This window comes from Lucilia cuprina, chromosome 3 (genome assembly GCF_022045245.1).
Source record: "Lucilia cuprina isolate Lc7/37 chromosome 3, ASM2204524v1, whole genome shotgun sequence".
Taxonomy (NCBI): domain Eukaryota; kingdom Metazoa; phylum Arthropoda; class Insecta; order Diptera; family Calliphoridae; genus Lucilia; species Lucilia cuprina.
The window spans coordinates 31447259-31473007 of NC_060951.1; the positions used below are offsets into that span (position 1 = coordinate 31447259).

At 31.2% G+C, this 25749-nt stretch overlaps 4 protein-coding genes across 4 annotated transcripts; all 4 read right to left on the reverse strand.

The window, feature by feature from the left end:
• Positions 1 to 2406: 2406 nt before the first annotated feature.
• LOC124418987 (pickpocket protein 28-like) lies at positions 2407 to 6689 on the reverse strand. Its single transcript, XM_046947038.1, has 6 exons — positions 6677 to 6689; positions 5982 to 6051; positions 5714 to 5914; positions 5543 to 5651; positions 2852 to 3623; positions 2407 to 2789 (listed from the first exon to the last, which is right to left on the reverse strand). The coding sequence occupies exons 1-6, from the start codon at positions 6687 to 6689 to the stop codon at positions 2407 to 2409; spliced, it is 1548 nt and encodes a 515-aa protein (XP_046802994.1).
• Positions 6690 to 7821: 1132 nt separating this feature from the next.
• On the reverse strand, positions 7822 to 10485 carry LOC111685985 (pickpocket protein 28-like). The gene is made up of 5 exons (XM_023448271.1): positions 10130 to 10485; positions 9964 to 10072; positions 9084 to 9232; positions 8223 to 9013; positions 7822 to 8162 (listed from the first exon to the last, which is right to left on the reverse strand). Exons 1-5 carry the CDS (start codon positions 10483 to 10485, stop codon positions 7822 to 7824), a joined length of 1746 nt encoding a protein of 581 aa, XP_023304039.1.
• Positions 10486 to 12025: 1540 nt separating this feature from the next.
• On the reverse strand, positions 12026 to 16809 carry LOC111685983 (pickpocket protein 28-like). The gene is made up of 5 exons (XM_023448269.2): positions 16349 to 16809; positions 16166 to 16271; positions 13655 to 13803; positions 12796 to 13595; positions 12026 to 12726 (listed from the first exon to the last, which is right to left on the reverse strand). The coding sequence occupies exons 1-5, from the start codon at positions 16807 to 16809 to the stop codon at positions 12404 to 12406; spliced, it is 1839 nt and encodes a 612-aa protein (XP_023304037.2). The 3' UTR covers positions 12026 to 12403.
• Positions 16810 to 22962: 6153 nt separating this feature from the next.
• On the reverse strand, positions 22963 to 25539 carry LOC111685984. The gene is made up of 2 exons (XM_023448270.2): positions 25312 to 25539; positions 22963 to 25253 (listed from the first exon to the last, which is right to left on the reverse strand). The coding sequence occupies exons 1-2, from the start codon at positions 25444 to 25446 to the stop codon at positions 23250 to 23252; spliced, it is 2139 nt and encodes a 712-aa protein (XP_023304038.2). The 5' UTR covers positions 25447 to 25539; the 3' UTR covers positions 22963 to 23249.
• Positions 25540 to 25749: the final 210 nt, after the last annotated feature.

The window sequence follows — 25749 nt, forward strand, 5'->3', positions numbered from 1 at the left end:
AATCTTAGCTGCAAAAAGGGTTAAATCTACATTTTCTAATTGCAATATTTAAAGTACCCAAAAAATCATCTAAAAATTTCATTATTTATTCCCGTAAATATTAATAAATTCCAAAGGAATTACAAATATTTATTGAGATATTTCTAAGCTTTTATAAAAAATGCACATAATCCTTTTTGTCTTTTAGATAAATATATATTTTTTTAAGTTTTATTAAAACTCACTTAAAATTTTCGAATCTTTTGGATAATTCTTTTCACCAAATCTATTTTTGCTTAATTTATTTAAATTATTTTCCATAAACTTCCACTCCATTGCACTTTTAATTACTTCTTACAGGATTACACACAACCACTAAACCTTTTATAGTCTGACTCTGTAAATTTATGTTTTTTTTAATCATTAGAGATTATATCAATTTTTGTAAATATTTTGTAGGCAAATAATAAATAATTGCAATTTTAATCGATATCCATTAATGTAATCATATTGACTTAAGCCTTTAAAATACTTGACTAATAAATACAAATGACATGTGACATGCTAAAAAATCAGTGCAGTCATAAACTTTTGTTTGGTAAGAAGTGAATTTGTAATAAAATCCAATAGAAGTCATGATAACGTAGTAAATATGTTAAATAAGTAAGAAATTATAGTCGGGCGTGGCCGAATATATGATACATTATTTAAATTATGTGAATATAAACAGATCTTCATAAAATTTTGCGGACATAAAATGTATATGATGATCTTTTTCGCGGCATAAGTATTTTGAAGTAAACTGTAGACATTTAAGCAATTTTCTAAGATACCCAATGTAAAACTTAATTGTCCCGAATCGGTCCCCCTGGGGGCATGTTACCTTGGTTAAGCCTCCGACTTGGTGTTATTGCAATCCCGGGGTATAAAGAGGTGTCCAATACCTCAAGTCTGGCCGGGACTTAAAAATTAGTTACATTCTACTGTTTGGCTTAGCCCTTGCATAGATTGAAAGAGGTCAGAGGTGGCCAGTTGCCCGCTGGTCAGCTGGTTGAGGTTCCTTCGGGATCTACATAGTGGCTGTGGTTTAAACCCAAATTTGCGGAAAGAGCGAGTTGCGGTTAAAGGACTGATGTAAGGTAAAGTCAACATTTCGGCATAAGTTCGGTGCTCTTGCCGAAACAACAGATATCACACAGGAAGTAACTATGGGACTTAGCGTTGGAAATTAGTTGGTATTAACTATATATGGTACGAGATAAATGTGATGTACGACGGTCCTCTGCCCACCCGTCTACCTATAACGAATGTGCCGTTTTCTCTTATGAATGTGTCGGATAAATCAGTTGTGTGCTGGGTTGTCTGATGATAGATGAAAATTATCATTCCTTGTCCAGATATGTTCAGAGTATACCCTGTTCATATCAGAATTACCACAATGTGACCCTGAGAGTAAGAACAAAGACTCGGCTTTTTTTCATGGATTTGTACTTCGGTCTACCGGTTACGTCTTTAGGTGCTGTTGCCAAATCAACAGAGGCAATCCCATCTGCGTGGTTGTAAATGGTTGTTTTACATCTCGGAAGTTGAGCAACGGGGCAGCAATGGTCAGAAGAACCTTAGTTCTTCATTGAAGGATTCAGGGGGGATGGTAGACCGTTGTCAAGTCTACATAGTGGATGAAGAAGACCACCGTGAAATAAGGCCGTCAAGGTAGGTGTTCACGTGAAGCACTCCAACATTCGTGTCCCGAGTCGGAAGGTGCGGTTGTATAGGTGTTAGGAGAAATAATGGACAGACATGGAAGAACTAACGAACATGGCTTAATCTACTTAGAAAATGATTCTAGGTAGGTAGATAGTAAACATCACCTCAAACGTATAATACCCTCCTTACTATGGAAAACATAGATTTCAAGTATGAGTGGTTGATTGCTTTACTGGATTAGTAAATATTTGATTATATTTTAAATTTTTTATTTATCTTGGGAATTACTTATACATTGTATTGGAGCAATATGTATAAGTTGTGATAGGGAAACCTTACTCGTAACAAAAATGTTATATTGATATCTTTACAATATCTACTATAGTATACTAGTATTAGTCTATTGAAAACCTTCCTCTAATCATATGTATATAGACTAATATCACTTCTTCAGAAAAAAGCGATGATTTTCAAAGAAGCTAAAGAAGTACTGAAAAAGTACTTCCAGGGAGTAAATTCTAATATTCCCAGCAAAAATAAAACAAAGTACTTTCAAAAGATTCAACAAGTGGTCTCATATGAATTTTAAAATAATTTAAGAACATTTATTAAGAAAGTTACAGAAAAACTAATACACTCAAGAAAATATAATTTAAGTAGATTTATTAAGAAAATTACAAGAAACTAATACACTCAAAGAACTATTTATAAAAATTGAATTTAACCGTTATGATCGTAACGCCAATCTGGTTTAGAAATACTGGAATAATCTTTAGTTAAATTTATATTAGGTATTATAATTGGTATATTTTTATGGCCCACATGACGTTTTTCAGGAATAAAGTTTGAAGAAATAGTTGTAACTCTAGGAGAAATCCGAAAGGCAGAAGGATTATTAATAGCCTTTCTTTTGCCTTTAAAATTGCGACTAAACGCGGATGATGATGTCGTCGAAATGGCACTTATATTATTTAAACGCCCAGACTTATGCTTATCCTTTGTTATGGGCTTTCGGCAGGGACGTATGAAGGTATAGAAAATAATTTCGGCCACCGAAATGAAACTGAAACCAAAGAAAAGACCTATTAAGCCGCCAACACTAGCTGAGATAAAGAAAATTTATAATAGATTAGGGTTCAAATTTAGTTTCGTATTTAAAACTTACACAAAACATCTGTCATTCCTATAAATTCTGTCTGTTTATTACTGCGATATGAATTATCCTTATAGTACATGGTCAATATGGCAATATTACGTTCTATATAATCACTACTTAGATTTTGTATTATTTTATTGGCTATTTTAAAGCCTGTATTCGCCAACGGTGTGGTAAAAAACTCTGCATAGTATTTCAAATCAAAACAACTGGGCAAACACACTTCATCACATTCACGCTCACTATCATCATCGTTAGACATCGAGTGTAAACGTATACGCTCCACACAGGCCACATCATAAATACTGCATACGGTTTCATTGCCAAAGCGCTTGGGCATAAAGTGCGATACACAACCACAGTGACGCATTAAGGAATTGGCCACACATTCCACCTCACAATTATGCTGACTGTAGGTGGCAAAATATTTTAAATCGTGTTCATCTTGAAATAGACACTGACGATGTTTCAGATGGACCCGATGTAACATGGGATCTGATTCGAGTTTGTCTATGCGCACTCGTGCTTTTGTCTCATATCCTGCTGCTAGTAGTAAACCTACTTCTCTGACATTGGGTGTTTCGGTGGGACTATGCATGGCCATTTTGAAACCAATACTATTCGAAGATGAACAATAATATTGATCGGCTTCTACATTAAGAATGACATGTAGACCTAAGGATTCCCCTGTACCAGCCGCTTTGTATGGATAGAAACGTTTAGGTAGATTGACAGGATAACCTTTCTCTGCCGTCCAAGGTACCGCCGTATCGACTTCACTCTGATTTGTGGAGGTTTCATCAATTAAGGATTTTGTACTGAATAAAAAATAGTTAAGTGAAAACTATAGTCCAATTCACTATCGGTGTTGTACGATTGTATTGTAGTATGTTGTAATTTTTTTATGTTTAATTTGTTTTTGTTTCAAAAAATTTTGTTTAAAACATTTTAATGACATACAACGATACGACATCGATTGTGAATTGGGCAAATTTTTAATATTTAATTTGTTTTTGTTTCAAAAAGTTTAATTTTTATGACTTACATCGATACAACACCAATTGTGAAAACAATTGTGCAATTCACAATAGTTGTTGTACGGTTGTATTGTAGTATGTATGTCGTAATTTTTTTTATAATTGATTTGGTTTTGTTTAAAAAAATTTAGTTTTAATCATTTTTATGACATACAACGCTACGACATCGATTGTGAATTGGACAAATGTTGTTGGTTTTAGGGTCCTATATTTTTAACATACCCCTTTTTGTACATGAACTTAGGATGTACCATATTAAAGCCGCAACATAGTCCTTCGTCCGTTACAATGGGATGAAATAAATGATTACAATCGTATCTTATGCTTCCATAACGACATTCTAAAAACATTTTTTCGCAAGGTTGTGATATCTGTAATCGAATAAATCCCACTCAGTATTGCCTTTACAGGAGCTAGGAAACAATAATTCAGATTTTTCAAACATCTGATCTGATAAAGAAATTCTGGGACCCAATTCAAGTTAAGAGTAGATCAAATGGAATGTATATTCTAGTCTTTGGTTTTCAACATTGTATATCCTTCTCCTTCGTATATACAAATTGTCATTACGTTTCTAATTTCTACCATTAGCCATTCGTCCTTTTGTCGGTACATACAAGTTGGCCTTATACGACATTTATAACCACATGTTGCGCTGTTATACAACTCACAAACGTCCCCCTGTATTTTGAAAAGATCAGAATTTTCTGGTTCTGCCGATCAATGTACAATAACTTTACTTAAGAACTCGAGCTTTCTAAACTGTCGACCATTGCTGCGCCGATGCGTAACTTCGCAATATGCTCTGACGCTTTGGTCAGACCCTAGAACAAATCACTCCGATAATACATTGATAGTCTGCGGGACTATAAACTGATGGTTTATAGACTGGGGGTATCGGTAGCAACTGTTTTCCCTCAAATTAAAATTACACTAAGATGGATGATGATCATCAAAGGTAAAATACCCCAAGAGGGTTGTCCATATGTATAAATCATATCAAATCTGCAAAATCCAAATCTTTTATAATTCAATCGGAAATAAAGCTCTTTGAAATCAATAAAACGGGTCCATAAATAACAAAAAGTTTTCTCTCATTCTTGATAGATTTTTTTTGTTCGGTATTCAACCACTTTGTGAAATTTTTCTGGATCGGTACATAGTCAAAGTTCTCACAAAAACACAACTACTGAAAATCACTTTATCGTCTATAACTCTTTACTTAACATACTATTTAGCTCAATCTGGAAGATCGGACGATAATAGGCCATAACTCTCTTATAAAGTTCACCATAATTTCTAAATTTGTTTTAAACTTTAGATTAAGATATTTTGAAGAATATACAATGGAGATTAAGACTTTATTTGAAAGTCGAAAGGACTATCAGATGACATTAATATCTTCGTCTAGTTTGTCAAAATTTTGGATTCGATAATTCGTAAACCTGATGTAATAAAGAAATTCATATTTGTTGACAAAGAAAACTACAATTGAATTTTATCGGTCTTAATTATCAGGTTCCCTTCTGTCATTTTCCAGTAATGTAGGTAAGGATTATTAATATTAAGGCCAAAGGAGAAACATTTTCCTTTTAAAGATACTTTTTGGGCCTTGAGATTTCTTATCATTTACACTCAAATAGGCAAAATTAATTCAACTTACATTAGTTATAAAACTATTCAATAAACTCCAATCGTTGATAGCATGGGCCACTGTTATATTAACATCACGTTTACACAGCATTTGTATGATGGCATATTCAGCAGAATTTCTAAATTGAAATCGTTTTCAAATTTTAAATATCCCTTTTAATTTAAATATAGAACAACTTACTTTCGATATTTCCTTACTTTAGCTTTATAAGCTTGATTCATATTACAAATTGTCAAGGCGGGAAATGGTTCATTTGTTATATAAGTAGGCTGAGGATTGATGCTAAATATAACTGGTGTAGTCGACCATTTATCGTAGACATTGTTAATAAAGAAACCAGCTATGATGACCACAGTTATAAAGGATAAAGCGAAAAAGGCTCTGGAAAAGAAATCAGTTTAACAGATTTAATATATTTTGAGAAATTCTGTACTAAACTCTTTCTCACCTCTCAATAGGATACAAATCCTTGTTGGCCAAATAGTTTAAACCATGTAGAGTAGAATTTCTGCAAAATTCTTTAATATTTTTAAAAACCGATGTTTTGAAAGTTTTCAATTTCTTATTTAAATAATCTCTTTTTATAAGCGTCATTTTTTAACTAGTTCTTTTAACTTCACTTTAATTCTGTTCAAGCAATAAAAAATGTTCCTTAATTTATAGGCACAATCAATTAAAAGCTTCTATTCATTCATAGTTTATTTATGAATGAAATATATTTTTATAGTAAAAAGAGTTGGCATTAAAATTAATTTATTTAGTGTTAAAGTTATAATAACTTTATTATACTTTTAAGTGTCAGTTAATTGTTTCCTTTTATTATTTACACTCTCGCATTGAGAAGCGTGTCATATGCCAAAATAATAAATATCCATTACATATAATTATACATTTATAACTCTCTTTACAAGCTTGTTCAACAAGTATAATGTGGTGGATATTTTACCAAGTCTATTTCTGATTCTACAAAATGTAACAATTAACTAATATAGGTACATTTCTAAACAAAATGTTTAATAAATTATTAATTTCCCGAGGCCGTTATAAGTTTTACTTATCTAAAACGGTGCTTTTTTCTGCATGGTTGATTTTGGTAACTGAGGGATAAGTGTATAAAAAATATTATTTTGTTTACACACTTACCCAAACAACTCATAAGAAAATGTTAAAAATTTTAATTTAATAACTATTCGCTTCGTACATCCTTAATCTTGAATCTAAAATGCTAATTTTATTAAGTAGTTATTTTAACCTAGTGAACCACATACAATAATTTTTAAACATTTCTACAGGATAAGGTCTGTAGAAATATTAACAAAATAATTGGAAGCTCCTTAATCTATAATCTAGTTTATAGTCTAGTCTATGGTCTAGTCTATAGTCTAGTCTATATTATATAGTCTATGTACAAATTAGTAGTCTTTCGTCTCGTCTTTAGTCTATTCTATAGTCTAGTCTATGGTCTAGTCTATAGTCTAGTCTATAGTCTAGTCTATAGTCTAGTCTATAGTCTAGTCTATAGTCTAGTCTATAGTCTAGTCTATAGTCTAGTCTATAGTCTAGTCTATAGTCTAGTCTATAGTCTAGTCTATAGTCTAGTCTATAGTCTAGTCTATAGTCTAGTCTATAGTCTAGTCTATAGTCTAGTCTATAGTCTAGTCTATAGTCTAGTCTGTAGTCTAGTCTGTCTGTAGTCTAGACTAATCTATAGTCTAGTTTATAGCCTAGACTTTATTCTAGTATCTCTATATCCTATAGTCTTATTTACTATTTTCACAAAACTTTTAACCCTGGTATTTATTTAATTTTAGCAGATGGCCCATTGAAAGGGGTTATGTCTATTACATATGTCTATCGAAATTCTTATAATCGAAGTTAATATTAATACTAAATTTTTTAAACGATCTTTACAGATGAAAGAACAGCAGTTGTGGCCAAAAAGAAAGCGCATAAAATAAGAATTAAATCAGTATATAAGGATTTTACACCAAAATCTTTTTGTGAAAGGGAGCGAGCGAGATGTGTAAGTATTTGTAATGTTGTTAAACAATTAGTGATTATGAAGAATTTCATCAATATACATATAAATATTTTCAAAGAAAATTGTTTAAGATTTAGCCAATATTATGGGGGTACCTTTTTGAGGGGTCTTTTTAAAATACTTAAACCATTTAAATAGATCTGAATACATATAACAGCAATAGTTTATTGAAAACACATAAGTTTGAAACAGTTTGATTAGTTAGAATAAGAAAACGATCATATAAAATATGCATTATTTCAATAGTTTAATCCATCCAAACATAGGTGCCACTTTTATCCAGTTTTTCCCTTTCAGCTGTCAGTAAATATGGTAACGGCATTTTATATTCAAATAAACGCTTCTGATCATTTTGAATTTTTGCCATAGGAAATACATTATTATAACGTTTCTTTATAGATCTATTAAGAGTTTTGGATGTTTTCGAAGAAAGAGGTTTAGTTCCATTTTCCAAATTCTTATAGATATCTTTGGATTTAATGAACTTATTAATCGAACGATAGGGGCGCATAATGGCATAGTAGATCAACTCAGCTATAGACATAAAACTAAAGCCAAGAAAGAGGCCCATTAAACCACCAATGCTGGCTAAAAATAAAGATTTACGTAAATTAAAAAGTAGATCCAAATTATTATCAAATAACTTACAGAGAAAATCTGATATGCCCACAAATTCCGTTTGTATATTACTGCGAAACGAATTCTCCTTGAAATACATATGAACAATGGCAATATTCTCTTCCACATACGAATGACTCATATTCATGATAAGTGTATTGGTAATATCGAAACCATTATGTGAGATTTTTGTCGAAAAGGCATCAACTTCAAAATTCAGATCAAAACAACTGGGCAGACAATCATCCAAACAAGATTTAATACTATTATCCATGCGCAATAGAACCTTACGTTCACATTTAGCGTCATTTTTGCTGCACACCGATATATTGCTATATATTTTCGGCATAAAATAACTAACACAACCACAATATTTTCTCGACACTTCCGCGACACATTCCATTTCACAATTACGTTGAGTATAATGAGCGAAAAATTTCAAGTTACCCTCGTTGTGAAATAAACAATGGCGAAATTTTTTATTAATCGATTTCAAATGAGGTTCGGTTTCAGTTTTATAAGGTCTAACACGTAACTTTGTCTCCTTACCATGTTCCACAAACACTCCGGTCTCGCGTATATTAGGTGATTCATTGGGACTGTGTAGGGCAAATTTGAAACCCACACTACTAGAGGAGGAGCAATAGTATTTATCCTGTTGTACATCGAGTGTTACGGACAAACCCAAAGATTCTCCTATACCCGGTATTTTTTGGGGATAGAAATAATCAGGTAAATTTTTAGGATAACCTTGTTCCGTATACCAATCGACAGGTGTAAGTCGGGAGTAGTTTGAGAGATTGTGAAAGGTTTGAGGTGTGCTAGAGATACAACAAAGGCAGGGGTTTTTAACGAAGAGATCGAAATTTTTCTTTGGTTTTCAATACTTACTGGGAAACATACATGAATTTGGGATGCAACATATTAAAAACGCAACATAGACCTTCATCTGTTACCAAGGGATGAAAAATATGACTGCAGTTGTAATTTCTACCACCAAAACGACATTCAACCAACATATCCTCACAGGGCTGGGAGATCTTAAAGTAGAAAAAAGCATTTTCAGATTATTCTCTCTATACAGTGGTCTATTCTATAGACTAGACAGTGATCTATTCTATAGACTAGACAGTGATCTATTCTATAGACTAGACAGTGGTCTATTCTATAGACTAGACAGTGGTCTATTCTATAGACTAGACAGTGGTCTATTCTATAGACTAGACAGTGGTCTATTCTATAGACTAGACAGTGGTCTATTCTATAGACTAGACAGTGGTCTATTCTATAGACTAGACAGTGGTCTATTCTATAGACTAGACAGTGGTCTATTCTATAGACTAGACAGTGGTCTATTCTATAGACTAGACAGTGGTCTATTCTAAAGACTAGACAGTGATCTATTCTATAGACTAGACAGTGGTCTATTCTATAGACTAGACAGTGGTCTATTCTATAGACTAGACAGTGGTCTATTCTATAGACTAGACAGTTGTCTATTCTATAGACTATACAGTGGTCTATTCTATAGACCAGACAGTGGTTTATTCCATAGACTAGACAGTGGTATATTCTATAGACTAGACAGTGGTATATTCAATAGACTAGACAGTAGACTATTCTATAGACCAGACAGTGGTCTATTCTATAGACTATAAAGTGGTCTATTCTATAGACTAGACAGTGGTATATTCTATAGACTAAACGGTGGTTTATTCTATCGGTCTAGTATAAACATTGGTATATTCTATAGGCAAAATCTTTTACGTACATTCACAATAAAATTTTCCAAATTATTCCAATTCATAAGTGTTCGTATCATCGATGTGTTGACCTCTCTTTTGCACAATAATTGCAACATGGCATATTCGGGAGATTTCCTAAAAAAACAAAAACTAAAATAAAAGCTACAAATATCAACTGTAAAATTCATTTACCTCGAAAAATGTTCAACCTTATCCGCCAAAGCTTGATTAAAGTTACAAATTGAGACAGCAGGGAATGGTTCATCTGTTACAAAGGTAGGTTCGGGATTAATGCCCACAATAACCGGAGTTGTAGACCATTTATCGTAAACACGAGCTATTAAATAAATAGCTAAACATACAACCGTTATAATGGAAAAAGCAAAAAAACACCTTTCACTTGTTTTCAATTCACTATCGGCCACATATTTCATGCCGTGCAAGGTGGTATTACGACAAAATTCATCAGTATTTTGCACCAGAATTTGTTTAAGATTTAAACCTTTATATTTATTTTTCCAATTCTTAAAATTGCTGCAACACTTCATTTTACGCTAACGATTTGAAGTCCTTTTTAGCACTGTAATAAATTTTAACGAAATAGGGATTCAAATAATAAAAGTTTTTGGATTTGTATATGGGAGTACTTATGTTAAAATATTCAATTAAAATAATTGCAACTTTTTTGTTTTTCTTTGCCACAATGTATCCAATATGTCTTTTGTCGCTACCGATACGATATGTACAGACCATTTAATATAAATTATAATAATATTAATCAAGTGAGCAAGTTGCTTGTGTACATATTGTTATTATTATAAAAATAAAAAGAAATTTATTAATAAAGTTATTATTGATTGAACATAGATCAAAATTTACTCATCGTTAAATGTAGTATTGAACAGTTGTTGAGGTATTACAGTCGTTTTAGAAAACCGTTCGCATTGAATGCTAAATAAATATTAATATAAAATATTTTTGTTTTTTTTATCAAAAACAAGAAAAAGTGATATATTTAGCTGCGTTAAAAATAAGGAAGTAGTTTTTAACGCTTCCCTCATGAGAATTTCGACACAATTCATTATGCAGGTTTTTGAAGATGGCCCAAATTATAATATTACTGGCATTGTCAATATATTACTGGCATTGTTGGAAAAATAAATGTAAATTTTTAAAAATAATATTTAATAAAAATAATATTTCTATTATCTATAGAGTAATCTAATGTCTAGTCTATTGTCTAGTCCGTAGTCTAGTCTATTTTCTAGTATATAGTCTAGTCTATTGTCTAGTCTATAGTCTAGTCTATAGTCTAGTCTATAGTCTAGTCTGTAGTCTAGTCTATTGTCTAGTCTATAGTCTAGTCTATTGTCTAGTCCATAGTCTAGTCTTTTGTCTAGTATATAGTCTAGTCTTTTGTCTAGTATATAGTCTAGTCTATTGTCTAGTCTATAGTCTAGTCTAGTCTATAGTCTAGTCTATAGTCTAGTCTATAGTCTAGTCTATAGTCTAGTCTATAGTCTAGTCTATAGTCTAGTCTATAGTCTAGTCTATAGTCTAGTCTATAGTCTAGTCTATAGTCTAGTCTATAGTCTAGTCTATAGTCTAGTCTATAGTCTAGTCTATAGTCTAGGCTATAGTCTAGTCTATAGTCTAGTCTATAGTCTACTCTAAAGTCTAGTCTATAGTCTACCCTATAGACTAGTCTATAGTCTACTTTATAGTCTAGTCTATAGTTTAGTCTATATTCCAGCTAATGGTGTAGTTTGTAGCCTGGTCTATAGCCTATTCTATAATCTGGTCTATAGTCTGGTCTATAGTCTAGTATTTAGTCTAGTGTATAGTCTAGTTAATAATGTAGTCCATAAACTAGTATATACAGTAGTCAATAATCTGCTTTATATTTAGTGTGTAGTCAGTAGATTATTTTAAAGGCTATTCTAGTGTAGAGTGTACAAGTGCAGTATAGTTTATACAATTATTTTTCAGAATTGAGGACAGATTTCTTGTAAAGACTAAATAATCTTAGATTGGATTGAAACAATTTTACACTATTTAATAAAACAAACATTTCAATTAGTTAAATTATTTTCATTTATTGCTAAAACAAAAAATTTTTTGGACATTCAATCTTTTTTGGGTATTTCCGATAAAGGAATTTTCTTTTTATATTCTTCACCTATAATATTATGCCACATATATTTTATGAATTATTAGGAAGAATATAACACAACTTAGTCCTTAAAGTATTGTTTTTTTATACATCTTAAGGTGTATAGTAATCGACTCTGAATCTCGGTATTTCGGCCTTTTCTTTTTTATTTATACTCTTAGTACAATTCCAAGAGAATTGTTAAACTTTTTTAACAACAGGTGAAGAATATATTCGATTCGGTCCTGCCGAATACAGATCTTTTTGTTTGACAATTTTGTTATTTAAATTTAACATATTGGCATCTATGAAAACTAGTTATTATGTCTCCTATTTGACTTCTGTATAATATGACCAAAATGTTCACTATTACGACGTTCAATTTGTCTCTGTGGAAATTGTTGCAATTTCGAAGGTTTAATCAGTGGATCCGTTGTCACATAATACGAAGGAGCATCAATAAAACGTAGAGACGGATTTCGAGAATCTGGAAATGAAATATCCATACGACTACCGCCTTTAATACGATCATGACGTTTAACTACATGATAGGGACGTAAAACGGCATAGTAAATGAATTCGGCTATGGAGATGAAACTAAAGCCCATAAAGAGACCCATCAAACCACCAACACTGGCTAGAATTGAAATTAAAGTAATTATAAGCTGAAAAATAATATTTGAAATATTTTATTCCTTTAACTTACACAAAAAATCCGTCATGCCTATGAATTCCGTCTGTTTGGTGCTGCGAAAAGTGTTGTCGGTGAAATAAAAATGCACGACTGCCATATTCTTTTCGGCATATTCACTGGTGGTATTCTTTACAAACTTATTGGCAATGGCAAATCCCTCGTGTGATATGGGTGCCGAAAAGAAATCGGTGTAGAAATTCAAATCAAAACAACTGGGCCAACATTTATGTTGACAATCTTCCATGGCGGTATGGGATCTATTGCGTTTATTTTGTAGAACCATTTCCACACAGGGTGTATCTTTGAGGCCACATATTCTGGCGTCTTTCTCCAGCATAGGCATATAATAATTAAGACATTTACACGAATCCAATAATTGCCGGGCCTGACATTCCCTCTCACAATTACGCCGATTATAATAGGAAAAATATTCCAATTTCTCTTCACCATCAAACAAACATTTGCGATATTGTTTATCTATAGATTTCAAATTTAAAGCTGCTTCAGTTTTATCTGTACGTATTCTTATCTTGGTCTCACTTCCCGCCGGCAGTAAAGTGCCAATTTCTCTTACATGTGGAATTTCCGCTGGACTATGCAATGCCATTTTTAGACCTACACTTGCCGTTGAGGAACAATAGTAATCGGATAGATCTATATCAAATGTTAAACTCAATCCCAATGTAATTCCTGTACCCACAGAAGTTCTTGGATAGAAAACTTCGGGTAACTCATCGGGATAACCTCTTTCAGGATCCCAGTTAACAGCAGCAGCCTCATCATTGTAGGTTTGATTGCGTAGTTTAGAAACTCTGAAAGAGTTGGTAATTAGTTTGAAGGCCTAAAAGTTTTTAGACATTTCAATACTCACTCTACATTATACATAAAATTTGGACTTAACATATTAAAGACACAACAAAGACCCTCATCCGTTACTATGGTACGAAAGATATCACTACATTTATAGTCAATAGCCCCATAGTTACAGCCAACTATCATTTCTTCACAGGGTTGGGAGATCTAGAAATATAAGAGCTAACGATTAATTTAGATATTCATACAGTCTTTGTCATAAGTATTTGCATAAATTAATAATGTGAACTGTGTAATGTCCTTATGCATTAGGGAAAGATTTAAATGAACGTGCTGCTAACAACACTCAGTGTGCCGTTACTGAATCCTCGATCTAAAACCAAAATCCTTATCCTGATCAAATTCCAACTCTGGTTTCACCTAAACAAAATACTGCTTCTTCATCTCCTACTTACATCCGAACACCGTAACTTATGCGTTTGTTGTCCCTTGATCAAAACTCAAACATCGCTCACACTAATTTGTAGGTTGTTCCTCCTAAATCTGTAACAGTTATCACTGATACAAATACCCATACTCCTGAAATAACTCCTTCAACGTCTACTATCACCAATGTTTCAACGAACATGAATGCTTCTAATAAATCATTTAATTCTCTGCCATTTCAACATCAAAGCCTCTGAAAACCATTCCTCCTAACAAGACTATATTTGCAACCCGTTTTGCTCTCGATACAACCGAAAATGATGTTGATTACCATATTAAGAGTAATCTAGTCATGGAATTGTATAATAATGTCCAAATCTTTAAGATCATTGCCCATAATAGAGTATCATTTAAGATCATCGTCTGAGAGCATTTTTGACCGATTAGTTCATCCTAATTTTTATCCAAAATATACGATTGTTCGGCAGTTTCTTTATTATGAAGATAACAATGTAATACTTCCAAAAGCTGCTGATTATATTCCAAAAAATAATTGGATTAAAAAGTCCTTTAATCTCTTTACCATACTTTTATAGGGAAACGGTTCATAATATACAGATTCTTATCTCAATATAAAGACCCTTTAGAAAATCACTTTGACTACACTGAAAATAATCCATGCTCAACTTTACGAAAAAAAATTTCGTAATTTCTATTTTCGTAATATTTACAAAAATTTCGTCTATAATACGAAATATTATTGAATAAAACCCTTTTCTATTTTTACGAAAGTACGAAAACCTTTCGTAATATTTTTTTCTTAAATTTTTGCGAAATTTTTCATAATGATATTAATTATGTTATGATTAAATAATGATTTTTATAAAATTTAAGAAAAAGTATAATATTATTCTCGAATTATTTTCATAAAAAAATTTATAATTCGCGTGAAGAATAATTTTGAACTGAAATTAGAAAATTTATTTTAAAATTAACAAAAATATTTGCATAAATTAATATTTCGTAAGTTTTACCTTATATTTATTCAAAATTCCCTTTTTTCAATTTATGTAAATAAATTTTTTTAAAGAATATTTTGCAATATACTAAAATATTTCGTACAATTTCGTATATATTACGAAAGAATTTTGTGGTACGAAAAAACGAACGATTCGTACAATGTACGACATTTTTCGTATATATTAGGCATGGATTTTTTTCAGTGTAGCATATAACTATCTTAAAGACAAAACGAATTTTAAGAAATTTAAGTCTGAATTTTATGAGGATTCGCAGCTATTATTAATACTCTCTCCTCTTTATTAGGACACCACCCGGAAAATTACTTCCAAAACTTTCAACAAGCTTTGCTTAGATTAGAAAGCAAAATATTTGCATCTAATTTCATGGGGATTAGTCCTTGTTATAGGTCGTTCAAATTCCATAGAGCCATGTTCATAAGTGAATGAAGTTTTAATTAAACTTCCTAAATCCAAGTATTTGTTTGGAACCAATTGAAGTTTAATCCTATTTATATATGTTATATATGGAAACCAGAGTCGTATATGAGACGATCCTTGTTTTAATGGATGATTTATGTTTGATGTACTTAATATCATCATACTGGAGTTCAGAAGCTTATTGTGGAAATTTGAGTGATTTTTTTAATGGAGCAAATGACGCCCAATTGTCTTGAATTATTGCAATATCATAGAAATCTTCATAGATTTATATAAAACGTATGTATGTCTAAAAAGATTCATAGAAAAACTAGTATATTAAGCTTAAAGCTCTGATTCACATTCACCGACTTTAGCAGTTTTCAACTGGATTCATCCTTGGACCAAAATGCTTTGAATATATCTGTTACGTTTTCAGTAGCCATTGCCCTGGGGTCTTCTTTAAGTAACACATTTAGACACTTTCTTTAAAAGCCCTTACAATTAGTAATTGGCCAAAGAAAGTCATGTTTCAAAATTATAAAAAAAAATATTTGAAATAAATCCTTTATAAAATCATTGACAAGTTATGTAAAGTCTTGTTTCAAAATTATAAAAAAAAGAATTGAAAGAAATCCTTTATAAAATCCTTGACAAGTTATGTAAAGTTCTATACAATTTCCAATTTTAATTATTTAACTTACATTTACAATAAAATCTTCAAAATTATTCCAATTAATCGAATCGGCCATCGATAAATTCACTTCGCGTTTGCACAATAACTGTAACATGGTGTATTCACTTGAATCTCTACAAAATTTAAAGCAGATTTTTCAAAATTAAAATTTTGCAAAACTTTTTTTTCTAAATCTCACTCCTAAACTTACTCCTTATAAACTTTAGCTCTAGCCTTGGAAGCTTGATTTAAATTACACAAAGTAACCGCCGGAAAAGGTTCGTTAACAATAAAACTCGGTTCGGGATTAATGCCCACAATAACCGGAGTCGAACGCCATTTAGCATAAACATTTGAGATGAAAAATATTGACATTAAGACAACCGCCACAAAAGACATGGCAAAGAATATCCTTTCGCCCGGATATAATTGTTCATCGACAATATATTTCAGACCGTGTAATGTGGAATTTTGACAAAATTCATCGGTATTTTCGGCAATAACTTTTTTAAAATCCACAATACTATCTTGTTTTTTTAATTCGGGTTTTTCGAAATTATTATTACGACGTGGTATTTCGTTTGTTGGCCGTCTTAGAACATTTAAATGTAAAGAATTATCAATATTTCTTCTAAGGCCCGCTTCCGGTTGTACACGATTTAGGATATTCATGTTTAACGTTAAAATAATAACTGTGAAACTATTTGAAAGTGTTGTCAAATTTATGCCTCGGTCGAAGGTACGAATCGTGTTGAGTCGTGTGCAAGTCGTTTAGTTCTCAATTTCAATTTATTGCATGTTTAATTTCCGGTAATTTGTTTATTATTGTATTGGTAAATAAAGGCAAATTATATTGATTGGAGAGTTATATTTGAGACAGAATGCTTAGTAATGGTAAAAAATGTAATTTTAGATTGAATATGTGTTATATCATCGGGCCAATTTCATCAGGACAATTTTTCAGCTATTCTAAACTTTTGAGCATATGTGTTTGTAAATATTCTTCCTATATTATAGGTCTATAGTCTATTACATTTAGCTAATAGATTTGTCTCACCAAACATTTCCCCTAAGTTAAGTCCTCTTTTATATACCCTTTTCTGTAGCCGATGCCCATATTGTAACATTATTAATTGTCGGTTATTTTCAACATTTATATGCGAATCGAAATTCGGGACGTCACGATCTCAGATTCATTTATAATTCGTTACCTTAAAGATTTCAGACTCCTTTGTTTAGAGAACAAACAATAACATAAAATCTGGTGACCTTACACCAATTACGTCCCTCCGTGTATAGATAGATAGATAGATAGATAGATAGATAGATAGATAGATAGATAGATAGATAGATAGATAGATAGATAGATAGATAGATAGATAGATAGATAGATAGATAGATAGATAGATAGATAGATAGATAGATAGATAGATAGATAGATAGATAGATAGATAGATAGATAGATAGATAGATAGATAGATAGATAGATAGATAGATAGATAGATAGATAGATAGATAGATAGATAGATAGATAGATAGATAGATAGATAGAGATAGATAGATAGATAGATAGATAGATAGATAGATAGATAGATAGATAGATAGATAGATAGATAGATAGATAGATAGATAGATAGATAGATAGATAGATAGATAGATAGATAGATAGATAGATAGATAGATAGATAGATAGATAGATAGATAGATAGAATAGATAGATAGATAGATAGATAGATAGATAGATAGATAGATAGATAGATAGATAGATAGATAGATAGATAGATAGATAGATAGATAGATAGATAGATAGATAGATAGATAGATAGATAGATAGATAGATAGATAGATAGATAGATAGAGATAGATAGATAGATAGATAGATAGATAGATAGATAGATAGATAGATAGATAGATAGATAGATAGATAGATAGATAGATAGATAGATAGATAGATAGATAGATAGATAGATAGATAGATAGATAGATAGATAGATAGATAGATAGATAGATAGATAGATAGATAGATAGATAGATAGATAGATAGATAGATAGATAGATAGATAGATAGATAGATAGATAGATAGATAGATAGATAGATAGATAGATAGATAGATAGATAGATAGATAGATAGATAGATAGATAGATAGATAGATAGATAGATAGATAGATAGATAGATAGATAGATAGATAGATAGATAGATAGATAGATAGATAGATAGATAGATAGATAGATAGATAGATAGATAGATAGATAGATAGATAGATAGATAGATAGATAGATAGATAGATAGATAGATAGATAGATAGATAGATAGATAGATAGATAGATAGATAGATAGATAGATAGATAGATAGATAGATAGATAGATAGATAGATAGATAGATAGATAGATAGATAGATAGATAGATAGATAGATAGATAGATAGATAGATAGATAGATAGATAGATAGATAGATAGATAGATAGATAGATAGATAGATAGATAGATAGATAGATAGATAGATAGATAGATAGATAGATAGATAGATAGATAGATAGATAGATAGATAGATAGATAGATAGATAGATAGATAGATAGATAGATAGATAGATAGATAGATAGATAGATAGATAGATAGATAGATAGATAGATAGATAGATGATAGTAGATAGATAGATAGATAGATAGATAGATAGATAGATAGATAGATAGATAGATAGATAGATAGATAGATAGATAGATAGATAGATAGATAGATAGATAGATAGATAGATAGATAGATAGATAGATAGATAGATAGATAGATAGATAGATAGATAGATAGATAGATAGATAGATATAGATAGATAGATAGATAGATAGATAGATAGATAGATAGATAGATAGATAGATAGATAGATAGATAGATAGATAGATAGATAGATAGATAGATAGATAGATAGATAGATAGATAGATAGATAGATAGATAGATAGATAGATAGATAGATAGATAGATAGATAGATAGATAGATAGATAGATAGATAGATAGATAGATAGATAGATAGATAGATAGATAGATAGATAGATAGATAGATAGATAGTTAGTTAGTTAGTTAGTTAGTTAGTTAGTTAGTTAGTTAGTTAGTTAGTTAGTTAGTTAGTTAGTTAGTTAGTTAGTTAGTTAGTTAGTTAGTTAGTTAGTTAGTTAGTTAGTAGTTAGTTAGTTAGTTAGTTAGTTAGTTAGTTAGTTAGTTAGTTAGTTAGTTAGTTAGTTAGTTAGTTAGTTAGTTAGTTAGTTAGTTAGTTAGTTAGTTAGTTAGTTAGTTAGTTAGTTAGTTAGTTAGTTAGTTTGTTAGTTAGTTAGTTAGTTAGTTAGTTAGTTTGTTTGTTTGTTTGTTTGTTTGTTTGTTTGTTTGTTAGTTAGTTAGTTAGTTAGTTAGTTAGTTAGTTAGTTAGTTAGTTAGTTAGTTAGTTAGTTAGTTAGTTAGTTAGTTAGTTAGTTAGTTAGTTAGTTAGTTGGTTAGTAAGTAAGTTAGTTAGTTAGTTAGTTAGTTAGTTAGTTAGTTAGTTGGTTAGTAAGTAAGTTAGTTAGTTAGTTGGTTAGTAAGTAAGTAAGTTAGTTAGTTAGTTTCCTTAACGATCTCGTACTCCTTCATGCAACACTGTAGTATTCCTCATGTTCTACCATTTCCGCCACCGAACTTTATCGTTTTTATCTCATATTTGTTGTAATTAAACTGGGTTGGTCTTTTTAATAACCACGCATTCATGGATTATCATACGAAAGGTAATTCATCCATCTATATATAATATGATTTATGAGTATGATGAGTATGTCTTCGTGTCTTTAAAATGTTCGTAACCTGCAAGTAAATAAAATTGCCTTGCTGCATGTTTGTGTATGTATGTATGAATGTATAAATTAAATGTCCTACAGGTTGCCTCTTTTTTTTTGTTACAAAAACATTAATCCAAATGACTTTTGTAAACATTGTTTACATTTACACTTAAGAGTTCGTAATAGCAACCATTTATACAATACGTCTAACTTCGTCTATTCCTGTCCAGAGTTTATTATTATATTATTATAAATTGAGTGTGTGTGCGTACGTAAAAACTTTGTTTATTCTACAATTATTGTACTTTCGGCACCTTTTTGTTTTGTTGTTGTTGTTGTTGTTGGCGATGATAGTACGATGATTGCTATTATTATATTTTTATGGATGGTTTTTATGGTTTCAATCACGTGCAGGCTCATTAATGTCGTTAGAAGGGGTTTTACTCTACATATGTTTAAATAATCGTACGCACTTAAGTCAAACAATTTTGTTTATTATTTTTAGAGTGTCAATTAATTTAACCCTGAACTAAAAAACAAAAGTTATAGGTTATAAAATAATTTTATCAATTATATTCCTTTGATAACACACGAAATGCCCAGGAGAGATTTTATTATATTCATATGTATGTATTTTATGATTCTGGGTAATGCGTACGAACAAAGTCTGTCTATCATGGTGTCTACTGATAAACTTTACGACAGATGAGGTTAAATAAAATAAATATAGGAATTTATCTATCAGTCAGGCTATATGAGAAAATTTAATTATATTATGAAACAAAAAAAATCATTCTTTAATAAAAAAAATAAATAAATAAATAAATGATTTCGTCTATCCCCCATACAAAGCCCCCTTCAGAAAATTACTTTAACGCTCATAACTGGTCAAAATGAGCATATAGAGTGAAACTAAATCTGTTTGTAAAATTCTAAAAGGATCGGCCTATAATTTACTCTATCCAAAACCCTATCTCTTCAGAAAATTACTTTAACGCATAACTATCTAAAAAAAACATCTATAGCAATGAAATTAGACATAAACATGTTCTATAAGAACATTTAAAGATCGATACATAATTGACATTACCCCCCTTTCAGAAAATTACTTAAACGCTCAGTACTGCCTTAAAAGTAGGAGTACAGCGATGACTCTTGGCGTAAATATGTTTAATAAAAGCCAAAATGTTTACCACATTCATAATTGACCCTATTACCCATATAAGGTCCCCTAAAAGGACTTTTACGCTTTTTAGTGTATTAAAAATACGAATACAACGATGAAATTATAAACAAATATATTTCACACAAACCAAAGGTTTATCTTATTTTATTGGAAGATTGTTGAATGATTAATCAGTAAACTGAGTCATTTTTGACTCCTTTTGATTACCTAATAGTGATTAATAAATTTAGCGCTCTAAAAATTATTCGAAATTATGCGATATATGATTGAAAACTGATTATTTGGAAAACAATAACAAAATGTGTAGCAATCATAAATTGATCATGTTGGTGTTTAAAATATGATGGTTTTAAAAACTTATTTTATGGTCATAATAATCGTCTACGGAAGATAGTTGGGTTGCTAATCACCAAACTAATATATAAAATCTGATTTATTTGAAAAACATTTTAGAAAATATATGCAATCACAAATAGATCTTCCGAGTGTTCGAAATATGATTGTTTATCAAAAACTGTTTTTATTGTATAGTATTTGTCTGCAACAAACTTACAAATTACTCAGAAAATACTCAAAACTGACTATAATATGATTCAAAAATAACTTTAAAATGTCAAGTAATGACTCAAAAAATATTAAAAAATGTGTCAAAAGAGGGCTCATAACATCGTTTAGAAGATTCGCAGGTAGGCTACCATTTTCTCCCGAAGAACGTATCATCTACGATCAGAAAATGAGCGCATATATGTATGACTCGAAAGTGATAAAAAATTTAAAAAATGTTGAGTCGTTCCATAATTAACCCTACAACAAGAAGAGGGTATGCATATATTGATGAAATTGGAAATACATAAATAAGTTTTTTACATGACAAAATCTCTCAGCAAACTTTTTTGAGGATACGTCCATAATTGACCCTACCTTCTATTACTTTAATGCTAACTATTTATCCGCTGTACAGCGAAGAAATTCGACATAACTAATAATCAAGCCACAATATTTTTACCAAGTGTTATGGAAATCAGTTTAACTCACAACTTGCACAAAAATAGATTCCACACCCATCTACTATAATGTCTTTTCTATCTATGTATATCTATATATAGTTATCTATCTATCTATCTATCTATCTATCTATCTATCTATCTATCTATCTATCTATCTATCTATCTATCTATCTATCTTTCTATCTATCTATCTATCTATCTATCTATCTATCTATCTATCTATCTACCTACCTACCTATCTACCTATCTATCTATCTATCTATCTATCTATCTATCTATCTATCTATCTATCTATCTATCTATCTATCTATCTATCTATCTATCGGATTATTACTGCTTTAAAAGTTAAGATTTGATGTAATTCAATGTTGTTAAAATTAAACAACATCCCTCAAATGTTGGAAAATTCATAGGTTTTTCACCAAAATTGTAACTACATCACGTATGTTATTTGTGATGCAAATTCTACTTCTTTTGCCTTACTATTTTGCTGGGATTAAATTCATTAAAACAATGTAAGTTTCCCGTATCTATTAAACGAATCGCTCACGATGTGTTAATGCTTAAGACATTTTTGACCTTTAGCTTATGTTTTGACAGAAAGGTATCCATCTATCTGTCACTAAGTAATTCATCAAGAAATCACTTTATTGCGTGAAATGTTTATCTGATGTTGTGAAGTTTATTTTTTCTCAAGGGATTGATGAATTGTTATTGTTGCAGACATAGAAAATAAAAATATCTATTTAATAATAATAAAATAATTTTGCACTGGCTTTTTGTTTTGTTTTTTTCTTTACACTGGCTTTTTGTTAAAGAATTTCGTATGAGTTTTTGAATTTCGAAATATTTAGAATAGATTTATGCGAATACAAATTAGATATTAAAAATTTCAGATAAATTGTTTACATCATGTTTTGGAAAGAAAAGTTAATTTACACAAATATTCATAAATTCAGCATATTAAAACTCTTTTTAGTTCAGCTTAATTTGTTATTAAAAGCATTATTACAACTTTCGGCATTTATTAAACTTTCTACGTAATACTTAATTTATAAACTGTACAAAAATTTAACTTTTTTATGTTTGTTAAAATTCAGCAACATGATCTTGATAATTTAGTTGTTAAATTGAAAAAAGTCTACCGATAAATCCAATAAAGGCGTTTCCGAGGCATTAACCGTTGTTGTTGTTGTCTCTTTCATATGCACCGCCTCGACAGCATTATCACTGGCATGATCGATGTGGGGAGGCAAGAGTTTGGCTACCACAGAAGTGTTATTTGAAGAGGCTGACAGGCAGCTGGTACTGGGTATAGGTTGCTGTTGAAGCATGGAAGACGCATGGATTTTATTTATATCAGTTTGTACCAAATCGTCTACTGCCCTCAGGAGACTCTCCTCTGAAGGTGGCAGCAGTTTGCCGCCAGCGGATAAATTTAATTTTTGAGCTGCCTCATCGGTAAGAGTATCGTCGAGTGTTATGGAGAGATTGGTATAGTCCAGGCTGCGAGTGCTAATGTTAGTGGGTTGTGAGAGATGATGCGTCTGAGAGTGTGAGTTATCATACTGATTGGTAAGTTCTGGATCGAGTGGTGCTTCTATAGCTGTTAAATCTAAAGCATATTGTCCTTCCGGTATGCCCAAGAGTTTGGAGCAGCGCTGATTAACAAAATGTAAACCTGATGTGTTGCGTATTAAACGAGAACTTCTTAGTTGCAATTGTTCCACCAGATCGTTTAGTTCATTGAGAAAAAGATCAGCCTTTTGGTCTTCATTGAGTGTTTGGGATTTTTGTAGTTTTGAGATCAAGAAACGAAAGAGTGACATTTCTTCTACAGGTTGAGTAAATTCGGAGCTATTTGTAGTTTGAGCTGGAGTTGTGGTATTGTTGGCTATTTGCATGTGTTCTGGATGTTGGGCAAAATGTCTTTGTAATCTTTTGCCCAAAAAGATTTTCTTACAAGTAGGACAGATGGCCTCTGGTGGTATTTTTCTCTTGGGTGATTGTTGGGCTTCTGTAGAGGATTCCAATGGTGGGACTGATTCATCTTTAGGAGCTGGTGCAGTTTTCAATTTACTGCACTGATAGTCAGAGTCTTTTAGTTCATTTAATAAGTTTGTTATGTTTTCTTGTGGTGAGGGAGGTGGCAGTATTAGATTCGTTTGATCTTGCGGGCTATTAAGAGTCTTTACTAAACGTCCTGATCTGGTGCGGGTATTTATTTTTGTAATTGGTTTATTGTCTATTGAAGATGGATTTTGGGTTTCTTGTTTTTTACTTATTTTGTTGGATTTTTTCACCGCTTTAACCTCCTGTAATCGTTTACGCGGCCTTCCTAGTTTATTAACCAATTTTTGATTCATTTGAAATTTATTTTCTTCTTCTACGTCAATGACATTAGCTTCCCCTTCTGTTGGGGCTTTTAAACCCAAAATTTCTGGTGATAAAAATCTATAGATGGTCTTTTGGTGGGTATTAAATTGAGTTCTAACTATTTCGTTTTTCTTGCGATCTATGACAATATGATCACGATTTGTTAATTTTAAAATGTCATAAGCCAAACGATTTAATGCATCCCATTCTTTGGGTATTTTGTCCTTAATCGCATTTTCCTTCTGTACAACATGATTTTCCACTTCCTCTGAGCATTCTGGTGTCAACTCCTCATCATCACTTTCCATTGGCTGCAGTAATATAACTCTTCTTATAGGTGGATTTTCATTTTCCTCCGTTTGCATATACAAACGTTCAAAATCTTTTTGTGTCACAATCCGTCCGCGCCTCTCTAATTCACTTATAAAAACGTTCGATTTCTTTACCTCGGTCTTGTTTTCACTGGAGGCCACACCCTCTATGCGTTTGTAAATGCCGGGCACCATAAATCTTGAGGATACCGGTTGCAAACGATCCTGCTCTACCGTAAATAACAAAGTATCCTCCCCTAACAAACTTTGACTATCGGAGGTTAGTAAGAAATCATCAGAGGTTGAATTGAGGAAATCCAAATTAATGGCATCTTTACTTTTCGGCTCCTCTATTTTCTTTTTGCGCGGCTCTTCTTCCTGCCGACTTTCTACTTCTTGCACATCTTTTTTATGTTGATTTTCAAATTCCAAATTCTGTAATGCAGCTATACTATAAAACAACAACATTAATTTCAAATATAGTTTAACCCACCTTATTAAATTTTAATAAATGCTCAATTTCATCAAATATATTTGTTTCCATTTCTTTTTCCATGATAATATCTTCACATCCTGTTGTACAGACATCTTTATTGAGGAATGCATTTACGTCCAGCGTTATTGACATTAGTTGTTAAAGGAATTTTACAATTTATTTTATTTTTTCACCTGATTTCTCGTTTTTATTTATTTCTCTTGTAAATGGTTGTAAATGAATCTGCAAAACTGTGCTCGCTTATCATCAGGTTTAATTGTAAACAAAAAACAGCTGTTTTGAGAAATACACCTCAGAATAATATAGAGATGCCATATCGGTATTGTTTTGGTGATTAAAAAAGATAACTAGACAGACAACGTATCAGACTTGTCCATAGACTAAAACAAATTGGCCAAAGACAACACCATAGATTACGCTATCGACAGACTAGAA

Bases quoted from the DNA above. Each gene is read 5' to 3' on its own strand.
- LOC124418987 (XM_046947038.1), bottom strand. The intron at 5,652-5,713 runs GTAAGTTGTTCT...ATTTCAATTTAG, and splicing joins AAAGTAAGGAAATATCGAAA to AAATTCTGCTGAATATGCCA. The intron at 2,790-2,851 runs GTAAGTTTTAAA...TCTTTATCTCAG, and splicing joins AGGAATGACAGATGTTTTGT to CTAGTGTTGGCGGCTTAATA.
- LOC111685985 (XM_023448271.1), bottom strand. From the start codon at position 10,485: ATGAAGTGTTGCAGCAATTTTAAGAATTGGAAAAATAAATATAAAGGT. The intron at 10,073-10,129 runs GTAAATGAATTT...TTGTTTTTTTAG, and splicing joins AAGGTTGAACATTTTTCGAG to GAAATCTCCCGAATATGCCA. The intron at 9,233-9,963 runs GTACGTAAAAGA...TTCTACTTTAAG, and splicing joins TGGAAAATTTTATTGTGAAT to ATCTCCCAGCCCTGTGAGGA.
- LOC111685983 (XM_023448269.2), bottom strand. From the start codon at position 16,809: ATGAATATCCTAAATCGTGTACAACCGGAAGCGGGCCTTAGAAGAAAT. The intron at 16,272-16,348 runs GTAAGTTTAGGA...TAAATTTTGTAG, and splicing joins AGAGCTAAAGTTTATAAGGA to AGATTCAAGTGAATACACCA. The intron at 12,727-12,795 runs GTAAGTTAAAGG...TTTCAATTCTAG, and splicing joins AGGCATGACGGATTTTTTGT to CCAGTGTTGGTGGTTTGATG.
- LOC111685984 (XM_023448270.2), bottom strand. From the start codon at position 25,446: ATGTCAATAACGCTGGACGTAAATGCATTCCTCAATAAAGATGTCTGT. The intron at 25,254-25,311 runs GTGGGTTAAACT...GCTGCATTACAG, and splicing joins ATTTATTAAAATTTAATAAG to AATTTGGAATTTGAAAATCA.